This window comes from Stegostoma tigrinum, chromosome 35 (genome assembly GCF_030684315.1).
Source record: "Stegostoma tigrinum isolate sSteTig4 chromosome 35, sSteTig4.hap1, whole genome shotgun sequence".
In the NCBI taxonomy this organism is placed as follows: Eukaryota; Metazoa; Chordata; class Chondrichthyes; order Orectolobiformes; family Stegostomatidae; genus Stegostoma; species Stegostoma tigrinum.
In genome coordinates, this window is record NC_081388.1 from 10,530,558 (window position 1) to 10,546,254 (window position 15,697).

Here is a 15,697-nt window from a genome sequence, read left to right on the forward strand (position 1 = left end):
TTTTGAGAAAAAAAACTATCAGGATGTTGGGATATTTGGTTACCCTCGTCATATGGCACTTCTTTGAATATGAATGTCCAAGAAGCCAGTCGAAAGAGGACAGAAATGGAGGAAATCTTGATGCACTTTCATAGACATTTATTTAGTTACCAGTTGTAAATATGCAATTCCTAATCCAACAGCCACAGTTTCAGTCTGTGTCTATTGGCATGGGTCCAAGTGAATCCCCAATTAGAGTGCATCACTTGCCTACAATTACCAACAAATTGATGTGTGACAGCAAAGAGGAAACCACTCCTAATGAAAAGGATCAAGGGTTAGAAGTATGGACTGCCACATTACAAGTCCCAGTTCCTTAGCCCAGATCTTCTTTACCAGACAACCAGTTACCATTAGCACAGCCAGAATACCAAATCTCTTTCATTAGCTCCATCACTGGCCTTAACATTCATCCACTGCTCCGGAGTTACTTCAACAGGACCTCCCTCTCCCACTACAATTTCTACCATAGAGGAGGCCAAGAGCAGCTGAGTCATGACAACACCATCACCACATCCCTTTCCAAGCTACACACCAGCCGGCCATGGAAATATATCCCTCGGTGGAGATTGGGTCAATAGCCCGGAAATTGATACCATTATGAAAGTCCACAAATTCCAAAGTCCAGCAGTGATCTTTTAGGGAATGGAGTGTTGGCAATAAATTCTGCCTTGCTCATATCACTGAATACAAATTTGTACACAAAGTCAGCTGTGATTTTCCATACAGCAATACAAATAAACATTCCACCACTAGGCAAGACTGGGACACCAACCTGCATTTCAGAGTGTAGATGTTTCCTATAAACTTCACCAGTGAGATGGGTTCAGGCTTCGGCACTGGAAAGATCACAGGTCTCACTCGTGGGGGTCTTGGTTCCTCTGATTTTGGCCTGAATGTTTTTGTCTCCTTCCCTTCCTCACGTTTCGGTGACACGTTCGCTGTACATACCACCGGCTTATGCTGCTTACGCTCACAGTCTGAACATGAAAGAGAAGTTGTTAGCTTGCTGTTTCAGTCAGTGCATAAAACTCATGTCCATTTTCACTTTGAGGAAGGCATTCCTAAGAATAACTGCAGATGTCGTCACATTTTACTGTAAACTGGAAGTACAATTAAACCCTCCAAAGATCACATAGCTGTATTAAAATTTCCTAAATAATTTCCACAGAAAGTCACTGCATTAACTGGCTTAAGGGTGTTTTAAATAAGGGATATCATTGATAAAAGACTGACTCAACATCTGCTTAAGAGTCTGTAGACACTTTGTTCCAAGCTGTACACACTTCAGTCAGTAATATTCTGACACGTGAATTTCAACTGTACTCCATCCAGTTGCGCAAGAAGATAGCGTTACTGCATCTTAATAGTTTTAAGGTGTACTGAATTAACTGCTTCCATTACGGAGTTTGGGACGGGGGGGGGGGAGAAAAAATTTAATTTCTGGAACTGTGGCGCAGTTTCAGCACAATTTTCCGCTGGTGTATTGAAACGACCATTTAGAGGGTTTAAATGCACTTACCAACTGGACTATTCCACATCTGCCGCAAAGTGTGCAGCCATAAGAGAAATGCCATTTATCAATTATATTTCGGCACCATGTCTTTTTCACATTCAGCGCACCACACAATTCTTAACTACAGGTTATGCTCTAAATAGGAGAGGAGTGTATCAGCGCAGTTCTTTTCATCTACTCTTCCACCTACTAACCTCCCTTTCCCTGAAATTACTGAACTCAAAGTTATGCTTGCAAGGTGAATGTTATGCAGGATTTTCTAAGTTGCCAAACCGCATGCAAACGGGGCTTGATCTCAGACCGGTATAGGCTTACTTACACATTACAATGAATTATACACCATGGTTCGGTTTCTACACAGGGGAAAGAGTGCGAGAACAAAAGAGGTACAATAAATACAATCCACTCACGTGCAAATTAAAGCAAAAAAAATAGAAACTTATATACATAAGCAAGCAAAAGCTGCAACTAGTCCTGAACTTCTAGGGTTAGGCTTTGCATTCTCAAGCATGTCAATGAAATGGTGGCTCAACTTCTTTAGGGAGGGGATTAACTTTGTGTCTGGATCACAGCATGTATAATCACACAGTTTCCTTGACAGTGCACTTCAATTTAACAAGTTTTCTCCCCAGCACTGTCAAAGTTCATATTTAGTTTGTTTTGTTGGTTAAGTTATACAAAGCCAAAAGGGTCTCACATGTGTCGGTGAGTGCAGGTTCAGCCTTTTCGTGGAGTTCCTCAAACTGAGACAGACTCGGTAACTTCCTTTTCAATCCAGATTTCAGATGGCCACGCATGTGGTTGGAGAGGCCTACACCCGTGGTTAGTGTCACTCCACAATACTCACAGGTTCCTAACTTGACTGGGTGCTCTGTTGTCCAAAATGAAATTAAGATTCAGTTACCACCCTGCCTTCCACAGTTTGATTTGCTAATTTTAATTTGAGGTTCTGGCAGGTCTCAACCTAGTTCCCAGTGGATGTGAGCCCACAGCATAATTAAAGGCTCTCAAATTTAGCACCGACTGTAGGTTTTCTTCAAAGGGGGCTGAGGGAATCAGAAACATCCTATAACCATGAGGGCCTGCTCTAGGAAGACAAGCACTGGTAAAGATGGTAGGCAGCTGGGAGATGGACAATGGAATAGAGAGCTGGAATAACAGCTCTGCATTACGGATGATGCCCTATCTGACTAAGAAATCCTCAATGACTGCAAAGCAGAAAGATGCACCACTTCCAATCACGCAGCTCTCACACAAACACATAATCGCTCCTCATCCATGCATCAAGCCAGGTATTTGGAGGCAGGAGAAAGAGTTGCAAAGTAAAGGAAGCCCAAGAGTCCTCTTGATGATTAATCCTAAAACCAGCAATAAACACTAAATGACTACTGCCTCTCTCTTTTTTTGTTAAAAAGACTTGCTTCAATAAATTGCCTTTCAAGATTCGGCTGTACTGGTTAAAATCTGGATAGAAAATTACATTTTTTCAAACATGCATTTTGATTGCGTCTTCATATTGACGTCTAAAACATTATTAGCTTGCTGCAAGCAATGTAGACTGAAACCAATGAAAATGTAGACCTGTCAAAGTGTGCAGATGAAAGATACTAATATGGCAGAAGCACGCAGTTCATGAGCAAACATTTACTTCTGTACTTTAAATAATACAAATAGGCTACTCGGCCTATCAAGTCCGTGTCAGAAGCAAGCACTTGTTTATAACTGAAGTATGGCAAACATTTCAACTACTATAGTGCAGTTCTTATCCCCAGAATTACCTACAATGGTGCAGCTGCTCCTACTACCAGAATTGCCAGCACAGGCAGCGCGAGGGGTGGGGGGTGAGGGTGCAGGCAAGAGAAGTTATCACTGACCAGAAACCAAAGTGGACCAGGCACGTGAACACCATGCTTACAAGAGCAGGTCAGAGGTTGGGAATTCTAAGGTAACTATTCTCCCTACTCCCCAAAGCCTCTCCAAGACAGGAGTCAGATATGAAAGACTTTTCTCTAAGTATTTAGAGGATGCTACTCCTACAACCAAAAGAAATCTGTCAGAGAAGGCAAAATAGCCCATTTGATCAGCACCATGACCTTACCCATTCACTCCTTCCATCAATACCACACAGTGGCAGCTGCAGGTACCATCTGCAAGATACATGAAAGCAGATTGCCAGCCTTCTTTGACAATACCTTTCAACCCCTTGGTCTCCACTAGAAGGCCAAGGGCGGAAGACATGGCATGGAAACACCACCTGCAAGATCCCATCCAAGCCAGACACCATCCTGGCTTGTAACCATCATCATTCCCTCCCTGTCACTGGGTCAAAACCCTGGAGCTCCCTCTTTAACAGCACTGCAAGTGCCCCTTTAGTCAACAACTGCAGTGGACTCAGTAGGTGACTTGCCTTCTCAACAGCAATGTATGCTGGTCTTACCTGCAATGCCCACTTAACAAAGACAAATTTAAAAGGTAAAACCTTGAGGGCTATTGAAAGTCACAACCTGCAGCAAAGAGAGACTGGTTGAGAGTTCTCAAGATCAGCAAAAACACGAAAGCCAATTTAAAAGCTGCATCAAAGATAATGAAGAAAAGTCAGAGTGAACCTTCAAGCATCAGATAAGAGGGGAGTCTTTATCTGCCACCATGGTAGGGATTCAAGAACTCAAAAGATATTGAAGAGTATGGACTGCATTAATTGACCTCTCTCCCCTTTATCCTGCATATTAGGCTGCCTGAGGCTTGATAATTACCAATGCAAGCTCTCTTCTGCCAGCCTCCATTGGTATGAGAGAACCACACAATTAGCAACTGAAAACAGAACTGCCAACCACTGACATACAGGCATGCTGCATTGCACAGTCCAAGACAAGTTATAATTCCACTAGCTGTACATGACCAGAAATTAAGAATGAACTTTGAAAATGGAGCATGCAAAGTAAGACATTAATTTCAAAACTTAAAGAGGAGGATAGCAAATGGTCTGGCAGAGGATGTAACCATTCCACTGTTATGCAAAGCAATTAATCCTGCTTGGGGTAAGAGCATTCTACGTCAGCGCAGCCAGAACCAGGATTTACTATTTTGTTCCATGTGACAAGTTCCCAAATCTATTAAAACCTCACGGGATACACAATAAATGGAATAGGGAAGTCTCACCCAATATTCTCCCTGCTAATCCAATTAATTTGAGCCAATTTGCAAAGCAAACAAAATACATTAAATGCATGCACTCCTTCAATCTACAAATCATTAACAAATATGACAGGCAATCATAATTTTTAATGACTGAGCTATGATCCATCTTAAGCAAGGTCCGCTCTGCACAGTGCCACCAAACTTTGTTAACTGGAATTATTGACAACACAAGCGGTACTGGTGAGGATACTACTTCTATCCGCACTGAAGACTGACAAACTCTTTGTAACAAGCTGTTTGGAAGGATCCCTCGAGGTCATGACCTTGAGAAACGTGCACTGGTGCAGGTACTTTCTTTATTTTAAAAGGTTATTGCAGTTTAAACAAATTCGAGGTACTCTCCTGTTTGAGTCTCAATCAGTTGAATATATTGAGTTACCAAGGGAAAGTGGTATTGATCCCATGGAAAATGCTTTCTTCATCCTCAAATGTAATGTTATCCTCAATCCACACTTAGAAATTGGTGAGAGCAGGCAAGTTATTGTTAACACTTTGCAATTCATATAGCACTTGTAACATTACAAAATTATCCAAGACATTTCACATGATTATCAAACTAAATTTGACACCACAGAAGGGTATGCTCAGTCAAATGATCTTGCGGTCTAAACAGTAAGAACTGAGAAATGGACAAGTTTAAAAAAGGAATTCCCTAGAGACTGGGATTAAGGTAAATGAAGGCAGGGCCACCATCGGTGGAATGATTAACATCAGGATTCCGCACGAAGATAGAATTGGAGAAGCACAGATATCTTGGAGGGCTTCAGCGCTGGAGGAGGTAGGGTGGGATGAGGTTACAGTGAAGTGGTGATAGAACAGAAGCTAATGGAAATCCGAGTACATGTGGATGATGGGTCAATGCAATTTGACAACATTACAGCATCAGGAAGTTTTCTTTGAGGTCAAGTTTGCAATGCACAGCATGTGGGAAGCTGGACAGGAGAATATTGAAATAGTTGAGCGTGGAAGTAACAAAGGCATGTATGAGCACTTAAGCAGCAGATCAAATGAGGCAAGGGCCAAGTCAGATGATGTTACAGTACTGGATGCATGACTGGAACACAACTCAGGGTCAAATACAATGCCAAGGTCTGGTGCAGCCTCAGACACTCAGGAGAGAGGGGGAAAGTTGGTGGATAGAGAATAGAGTTTGCAGCAGTGACTAAAGGTTCTCAATTCCTGGCAAGGGAAATGTAAGACTATTTCATTTCCTATGAAGACTACTTAAATCTCCTTCACTCTACAAAAGTGCAATCGTATTCTAAACTCCCTGCCTTTCTTCTCCTGCTAGGCTACGTCTCCACACAAACTGTGAATTCTCTCCTGGCTTGATCAAAAAACAAGATTTCATTAATGATTCTATTGAACTTCATGGGAATCACAACTGACCCAAATATTTTCCAAAGGACTCACTGGTCAACACAGTGAGGGTATACTGGTGAATTTATTTACTCAGTCCCCAGATGGGAATGATTAAAGATTGACAACAGCTAGAATCAGTCAACTAAGCAAATGCGGCTTCAAGCTGGACATATTCTGGTCTGCATGGCTTATCACATTAGCCCATGAAGGAGTAACTTCATTATTAGGAAGATGAAGCTAAGATAGGCTATTTAAACCTCTTGACTGTTTATCCAGTCCCCATTTACAACAAACATACAGAGGCAAGGATAGAAAACAAAAGTGGGTCAACTCTAAATTGATCTAAATTGTCTGCCCTCAAGTGAGACTTTTCCAAGAACAAATGCAGAACACACTGGCCTCTCAAGCGCACATCATAAGTGCAATCAGCACAGCTAAAGATGATTAAGCATTCATTATTTTACTGTTATTATAATTCGCCAAAACCCTTAAGCAAGTTATTTAGGGAGATCTGTACTCTATTTCTGCCCTCTCCAACAACAGTATAAATATCTCACAGGAAACAAAATTAGGCCACACAAGAGTGCCAAGTAAAATATAATAGATCTTCCATGAGATTTTGGAACCTCTTGACCAAAACTACAATATGGTAATAATTACCTTGACGGCAAGAAACTGTAGGCCATAACTTGAAATCAGCGTAATTAGAATTCAGGAGAAGGAACACCGCAATGCCTAGGCTCAATTTTTGATTCCTTTCACAAATTTAATATTGGAAGATGCTCATTTCTGGGGGTCAAGGTTTCAGTTGACTCACTGCAGACTAGTTATAAGATTCATAGTTATACAGCATGATCCTTTGATTCAACTCGTCCACAACAACCCGATGCCCTAAACCAGTCTAGTCCCATTTGCCAACATTTAGCCCACATGCCTCTAAACACTTCCCATCATGTACCCATCCAAAAGTGTTTTAAGTGTTGTCATTGTACCTGCCTCCTCTACTGGCAGCACATTCCACACATACACCACACGCTGCAGGAAGTAGTTGTCTCTCAGGTCTCTTAAATTTTTCACCCTCTCACCTTAAACCTACACCCTCTAGCTTTGGACTCCCCTAACCTGAGAAAAAGACTTTAGCTATTCATCCCATCCATGCCCCTCATAATTTTATAAGCTACTATAAGGCCACCACTCAGCAAAATTGAATGCAGTAATCTAAAAGTGGCTTCACTGATGTCCTGAATAGTCGCAATGTGATGTCCAAATTCCTACACTCAATGCACCGACCTACCAAGGCAAGGGGGAGAGATTAATATTTTCATCAGTTTAACAGACACTGCAAAACCACAGTACAACCCAGCGCTCCTGAAACAGATCGTGGCCCTACAAATGTGCACAATGCTTTACAGAAAAAAAAAATCCATGTGTAGCTTCTGTGCTGATCTTCAGATAGAATAATATCCTCCAATCTTCAAGGAAATTCTTCAACAAAGAATGAGAAATACTTGGTGCTTGATACAAGTCATCCAACTGAACATTTCATTGCTCCAAAAAAAACCTCAAGCAGAACAAAGAACTTCCATCAAATCAAATGAGGATTTTCTGAAGATTCACGAGTTTGAATCAGCCTACTCTGGAATATAAAATTAAAGGTTGACTTTATCCCACCCCAAACAAAAATAAACAATGCTTGCAACATGTCTATCCAGAAGGGGGAGGAAAAGAGAGTGAGCACTTGCAGAAGCACTTGACTTCATTCCACCACAGCAGAAGGAGTTTCACAGCAAACTTTTATTTTGTCTTACACAAGCACAATGCATTAAACTGAATATTTGTTAAAGCCCCCATTGGGAAATTCCAAGCTGCTGTAATTTCCTCCTCAGTTGTTAAGAATCCTCTATGTTTTCAGTGGGATCACCTCTCATTTTTTGAGATTCCAACGAGTAGATTTCCAGCATGCTTAGCCTTTGCTCATAAAACAATCTCTTTGTACTAGGGATCAGCCTTCTCTAAACTGCCTCCAATGAAGTGATATCTTCCCTTAAATAATGGGGCCAAACTGCTCACATTCTCTAGATATGGTCTTGCCAGCACCTTGTGCAGTCATAGTAAGACCGAAGAGCCAACATTCCATCAGCCTTCCTGATTAACACATGCTAACTTTGCTTCTTCTGCACAAAGTCTCCAACACCCTGTACATTGAAGTTTTCTGCAATTTTTCCATTTAAATACTGTTCTTTTGATCTTCCTTTCAAAACAAGGAAGTTCACATTGATTGAACAAAGGAAAAAACAATACAGGAACAGGCCTTTCAGCCCTCCAAGCCTGCACCGACATTTTGCCCTTCCATACTACAACTTTCCTCACTTGCAGGATCCGTATCCTTTGTTCCCTTCCTATCCACATATTCATCCAGGCGTTTTCTGAATGCTGACACGATGTCTGCTTTCACCACCTCCTCCAGTAGCGCATTCCAGGCCCTCTCCAGCCTTTGTGTGGAAAACCTGCCTCACATATCTCTTTCAAACTTATTGCACACCCACCCAACCCCACCATGCACCTTGAACATGTGTTTGCTAGTAATTGACCTGTCCACACTAGGAAAAAGCCTCACACTTTCCACTCTATCCATGCCATTCACAATCTTATAAATTTCTATCAGGTCGCCCCTCAACTTCCCGTGTTCCAGTGAAAGCCAACGGAGTCTGTTCAACCTTTCTTCACAGCTAAAATCCCCCATACCTAGCAACATCCTGGTAAACATTTTCTGTGCCCCCTCTAAAGCATCCACATCCTTCTGATACTGTGGTGACCAGAACTGTAAGCAAGATTTCAAGTGCAGTCTAACTAGTTCTAAAAAGCAGCAGCATAACTTGTCTACCCTTATACGCAAGACCCCTTCCAATGAAGGCAAGCATTCCAGACGCCTTTTCTACTACCTTATCCAACTACACTGCCACTTCAGTGATCTGTGGACCTACACAAATAGATCCCTCTGCATGTCAATACTCCTGAGGGTTCTGCCATTCACTGTATAATTTCCACCTGTACTTGATTGTCCAAAATGTATCACCTTACATTTGTCTGGATTAAACTCCGTCTCCATTCTTGTGCCCATGTCTCCAACTGATTTATCTTCTGCTGTATCCTCTGACAATCCCTCTCACCATCTCCAACCAATCTTCACATCATCTGCAAACTTACCAATCAGACCAGATATATTTTCCTCCTTTATGTAGACCATGAGCAGCAGAGGCCCGAGCACTGATACTGGTGGAACACCACCAGCTGCAACCCTCCATTCTGAAAAGTACCCCTCCACCAACACTATGGCATCGCCTGTGATTATAACAGTTCTGCATCCATCTTGCCAGTTCACCCTGATACCATGTGACATCATCTTTTGTACAAGTCTGCCATTAGGGGCCTTGTCAAAGGTTTTAATGAAGTGCATGCAGACACCATCAACTGGTCTTCCCTCAATCATCTTTCTCATCTCCTCAAAATACTCTATGAAGTTAGTGAGGCACGACCTCCGCCACACAAAACCAGGCTATCTATTGCTAATAAGTCCATTTACTTCTACACGCACTTCGAGCTTGTCCACAAGAATCTTTTGCAATAATTTCCCTACCATGGACATGAGGCTCAGAAGCCTGTATTTTCCTGGATTATCCTTGCTACCCGTTTTAAACAATGGGATAACACTGGCTATTCTCCAGTCCTCTGGGACCTCACTTGTGGCCAATGAAGATTCAAAGATGTCTGTCAATGCTCCAGCAATTTGTTCTTTTGCCTCCCTCAATATTCCAGGATAGTTCCCAACAGGACCTGGGACTTATCTACCCTAATACTTTAAGACGCAGAAACCTATTCCTTTTTAATAGCAACTTGGCTTAGAAATTCAAAATTTCCTTCCCTGAGATCATCCTCCACCAATTCCTTCTCTTTGGTGAATACTGACAAAATATTCACTTCAGACCTCACTGATATCTTTTGGCTCCACACATAGATCCCCTCTTTTGTCTTTGACTGGGCCAACCCTTTCCTTAGCTACCCTCTTGCTTTTTATGTATACAAAGTCTTGGGATTCTCCTTAGTCCTGTTTACTGATGACTTTTCATGACGTTTTTAGTTCTTCTAATTCCTTGTTTAATTCTGGCCTAATTTCTCTATATTATTTTCTGTTCGCCAACTTCTTGCCCATCTGTGAGATAGATCAATGTCTCATCGAAAACAGTTTGCATCCCTAAGTGCATTACAAAAAGCTGGATTTGACTATTCTTAATAATTAAACCAGATTCAATGCCCATATGTTCAGTGAGGATGCTAAAATCAAGCAAGGAGGTCAGCACTAAAACTAGCAGCAGCTTTCCCATGCTTTGAAACAAGGAGGACGAGCAGAAAAAGGTCATGCTCCTGATTACTATTCAGCAACTACCAACATAGAGACAGTACGTGTGTTGGACAGGGAACGGACTAGGACCAACTATAAAGTTGTCTCTCTCCTGCTAATACTCAACATCTGCAGTCACAGTTGAAGAACCTCCACTTGGGACAAAATATCTCCAAGTTCCAAGCATGTCTCTATCAGTTGATGCCTTAATTATTCTTTAAGGAGGTCAAGAGAAAGGAACCAGGGCATCAGTCCAATATCTATTGAGGAAAAGTTATAGTTTCTATTTCAGGACTGAGTGAGAGAGTACTTGGAGACATTTTAATCGGTTAGTGACAATCAATCAACAGATGTGTAAATAGCACACGGCAAATGAACCTATTGATTGCTTTAGTTATTTCCTCAAAATAATCCCACCATGATTGGTAACTGTAGTGCTCTGCTAGGCTAGATCCTCAGCTCCTACTATACTCTCTGTACACTCAAGTGTGTGGCCAAATACCACCCCAACTCCATTTACAAGTTTGCTGACAACACCACCATTGTCAGTCGGATCTCAACAGTGACAAGACAGAATACAGATAAGAGTTTGAGTGTTTAGCAGCATGGTGTAAAGGCAACAATCTCTCCATCAACGTCAACAAAATGGAGGAGTTGGTCATTGACTTCAGGCATGCCCTTATCTACATCAACGACGCTGAGGTGGAGATGATCAAGAGCATCTCGTTTCTGGAAGCAATGATCACCAGTCTCTCCTGGTCCATCCACATTGATGTGTGTTAAGAAACACAACAACATCTCTACTTCCTCAGGAGGCTAAGGAAATTCGGTATGTCCACAAGGACTCGTACTTTTTACAGATGTACCACAGAAAATATCTTATCTAGAGGCATCACAGCATGGTATGCCAACTGCTCTTCCCAACACTGTAAGAAACCACTGAGTCGTAAACACAACACAGTCTGTCACGTAAACCAGCTATTTACCCATTAATTACCAATATTTCCAGCTGCCTTGGCAAAACAACATAATCCAAGACCTCCTCACCCCAGGAATACTCTTTTCCATGCTCTTCCATGGAAGAGCAGAGGATATAAAAGTTTGAATACACGTCCTAATAGATTCAAGAACAGCTTCATGCTTGCTGGCATCAGACTTCTGAACAGACCTCTCAAATGTTAATACTGATTTCTCTGCACCCTCACTGCGACTGTAAGACTTTGTTCTGCACTCTGTTTTGCTACCCTGATGCTGTTTATTTGATATGATTGGTTTGTATGATATGATTGGCCTGTAGAGCATGCAAAACAACTTGTCATTGTGTCGTGGTTCATGTGACAACAATAAATCTATCTAAATAGTCTATGGATGCAGCTTATAGACTTTGAGAAGGTAAATTATTGATCTGGTTATGAGACTTGTTAGGTTACACAAAATAGAGCGTAAGTAAACATGACTAAGTCCTCAATTTGGAAGAAAGCGCCAGGCAGTATTCGACAAGAATCCTCAACCATTTGTTGTATCTTTAATGACTAAGGTAGCAGAACAGAAAATCACATATCCAAGTTTGTTAATGATAAACCAGATTGGCTGCAACTAAATTGTGTGGAAACATACAATACATAAAATTGCAAAGTGTCATTAACTGAAAAGTCAGCAGAACTGTGGCAGAGATTTCAATATATGTAAGCATGAGGTTATCCATTACGGCACAGAAAGGATGCAACTGAGTAATTTTAAATGGTGAAATGCCAAAAACAGTTGAAATCTAAAGGCATTAGAGGGATCCTTGTACAAAGATCAGTAGTATGCAGTGATCATTTCTATTAAAACAATTCAAATGGCTAGCCCTCATATTTGATGGCTGAAGATGTGAAGAGGAAGTAGTTTTATTGCAGCTGTATTTAGCGCTGGTCTGAGGTAACCCTATTTTCTGTGCATGGGCCATTTACATTTTTGTTGTCCAGCTGTGAACATACAGTAACTTAAACCATGCCAACTGGCATGGGAACATTTCAGTTACTGTACCAATGCTTCATGTAAAGAAAACATTGGTCTTAAATCCTATGCACAGTTCTGAAAATTCCAAATTAGAAAGGATTTCTTAGTTTTTGAAAAGTACAATGTTGATTCGCCAGAATGTTGAATTGGAAGAGGTTATATAAACTAAAAGTTGGTATTCCCTGTAAAACAGAAAAATTGCCCCAGAAATTAGTATTTTGAATGGAACTAATAGGGCACACACAAAAAATTCTTCCATTGACAGGGGAGTCTAAAAAGGCTCCCTTTTGTTTGTCACGCAATAGATGTTAGAAATGAAAACCTTTCTCCCATAAAAAAGAGGATGCTAGCTGAATGAATAATTTTAACTTGTAGAACAAAAAATCTTTGCTAACCTAGGGATATAGAACTAAGGTAGGTGGAAGAAATAGCAGTACACACTGGCCATAATTTATTTAAATGGCTCCATGGTCTATGGCAAATCCTTCAACAACACATTATTTTTAAAGGAGCCATATAAACGTAAGCTATACCAGGGGTTTCACACGAGTGTTTCAAAAATGGGGGAAAAATGACAGCATATATGCAAAAACACAAATTCCACTGTTTCTTCTGTACCTTGCTTAAGTATTCGTGCATAATCTAGACAGCGTATTTAACCGATTATTTCAGCATGGGTGCATTGTACAGTCAAGTCTGAAACTGCCCTGATACAATGGACCAAAAAAAGTTTCCTAGTTATTTGGCTTGGTAAACTGAGAACACTGTTACTGTTGTAATACTAACAATAGTATAACATACAATTCTAATATTAGAGATGTCACAAATAACGGCAATACTTTGGAACAATGAAAATCTTAAACTCTAAAATTTCATTCACACAATATAGAAGGGTAACGATGTGTGTGTTTTAACAAAAAGAATGTAATCACAATCATCTTTGGTCAAGCCACATAATACATTTAATCAAAATGAAACTGCTAAATGTGAAATCCTTTCACCAACTTGTTTCATTTTGAAGACTTAGTGTAGTAGTAACTAGCTAGCTGCATTCCTCACACACTTGGTGGGTTTCCGATATTGCTCTCATGCTAGTCTGTTTCTCAGGAACCCAAATCATCTTAGTTTACAAAAAGTCATTGTTCAGCATTTGGTTATCTCTGTGCGAAGTGCTGAACATTTATTGGTAAAGGTCTGACCAAAATAACTAACTACTGAACAACTACATTGTAAGGTGCTTGGGTCTTGTAAATTGTATTTTGAGGAGAAGAAATAGGACTACCAGCAACTTAAGAATTAAAATGATAAAATTCAGCAAAAAACTTCAACTGTTATCTGACAGCCTATCAGTAACTCCTGCATATCTGTAATTTATTTGCTTTCACAGCTCAGAGAGGGGAGAAAGTTATTTAACTTTAGGTAACATTATTATATCACAGTGCAGATGCAAACTCTAGGTGCACTGACTATAAATTATTACAGAACTGGATTTTCTGAAATTTTCCAAATGTGGGTTCAAAGCAGGTAGGTGTTGTGCTAGCTATATATTCAGGTATTTAGATATTCAAATAAAACATTCTGAAACATGAGCATGAAAGGTCCTAAATAAATTCATGCTTTTATTTATTTTGGATCAATTAATGACCACAGACATAGAAGTAGGCCAATCAATGAGATCATGATTGATTTGATAATCCTTAACTCCACCTTCCTACCTTTCCCCCGTAATCCTCAATTCCCCTAGGATTTAAGCCTTGAATATTCTTAATAACCCAGCCCCAACAGACCTCAGAAGTAAAGAATTCCATAGGTGCATGGAGGTTCACAGTCAGAAGAAATTCCTCATCTCTACCTTAAAATCGCAACCCCCTATTCTGAGATTACGCCCTCCAGTCCTAGGCTCTCCCAAAAGGGAAAACATCTCTACAACTGCCCTGTCAAGTCCCCTAAGAATCTTGTATCTTTCAAAGAGGTTGCCTTGCACTGTTCTGTACTCACAGGAATACAGGCTCAATCCCTTCTCATAAGAAAATCCCTCCATATCTGGCATTGGCCTAGTGAGTCGCCTCTGGATTGCTTACAATGCCAGTATATCTTTCCTTAGCGCCTGAAACTCTGGTTTAACTCCCAAAGGATAAACATAATTATTTAGACTTTTCTGCTGACCACGTTGGACTTTGTGTGTACTATTAATATGGTATTTTGAAATGACAGCTGCTCTCACTGTTCAAGTTTTCACTGAGAGCAGGGAGCATTAGGGAAGGAGAAGGGTGAGCAAAAAATGCTCCCACTTCCATCTGTTCCCCTGTGATCCTGCATCATGGCAACCGTGATTATGAAGTCAAGACTTGGCTGTACAATTCAAAACCAGAAAAGTACTGCAAGATTGCTAATGTAGAATTAAAGATGCCTTGCTGCAGTAGTATACAGCCTTGGTGAGAAATGCACCTGGAGTATTGTATGTAAGTTAGTCTCCTTATCCAAGCAAAGATATCTTTACCATGAAGGGTGTGCAATGGCAATTCACCAAATTAATATTTGAGATGGTGGAACCGTCTCACTATGAGATATTGAGGATTGCATGTCTTAGTGTTTTGAAAAATGATACAAAATGAGTGAAAATTCTGGGAAATCAGGGCATGAAAAGGTGGATATAGATACAACATTCCACTGGTTGGTGAACTAGAACCAAGGGGCAAAATTTCAGCATAAAACTGATTTAAGACCGAGAGGAGGAGGAGGAACACAAAGGGTTGTCTCTACACTAGAATTCTCTGAAGCTCAATTATTTGACATCCAAAACAGAAATCAGTAGGCTTCTGGAGGCTAATGACTTTAGGGGAAATGAAGATGTTGTGGGAAAACATCATTGAGATGCCACCGATCTAAAATATTAGGAAGGCTTGATGGATTGAATGGCCTACTCTTGTTCTTAAGTGCAATCCAGACTGAGTTACAACTTTCAAGATGGACAATAAAGAGTGATAAAGAAAGTCTTAAAGGAATAAGACAATTCATCCCAGATGCTTCAGAATTTTAGTACTGTACAGCAGCATTACTTTATGGTAAAGATATCTTTGCTTGGATAAGGAGTCTAATTTATATTCAATACTCCAGGTACATTTCTCACCAAGACTGTACACAACTGCAGCAAGGCATCTTTAATTCTGCATCAATCTTGC

General features: G+C 40.6%; 1 protein-coding gene across 8 annotated transcripts in view; it reads right to left on the reverse strand.

Annotated features, from left to right (window-relative positions):
- LOC125447520 (protein Wiz-like) overlaps nucleotides 1-15,697 on the reverse strand; it is a 174,048-nt gene that overhangs the window by 8,999 nt on the left and 149,352 nt on the right. For 6 of the 8 annotated variants that reach the window (XM_048521968.2, XM_059639878.1, XM_048521967.2 and 3 more), the window contains 2 exons: nucleotides 2,253-2,426; nucleotides 815-1,019 (listed from right to left, as the gene is read on the reverse strand). In XM_048521968.2, the coding sequence (XP_048377925.2) occupies nucleotides 815-1,019; nucleotides 2,253-2,426 (379 nt within the window). The remainder of the gene's footprint in view (nucleotides 1-814; nucleotides 1,020-2,252; nucleotides 2,427-15,697) is intronic. The other 2 variants (XM_059639879.1, XM_059639876.1) reach the window with 1 other exon arrangement.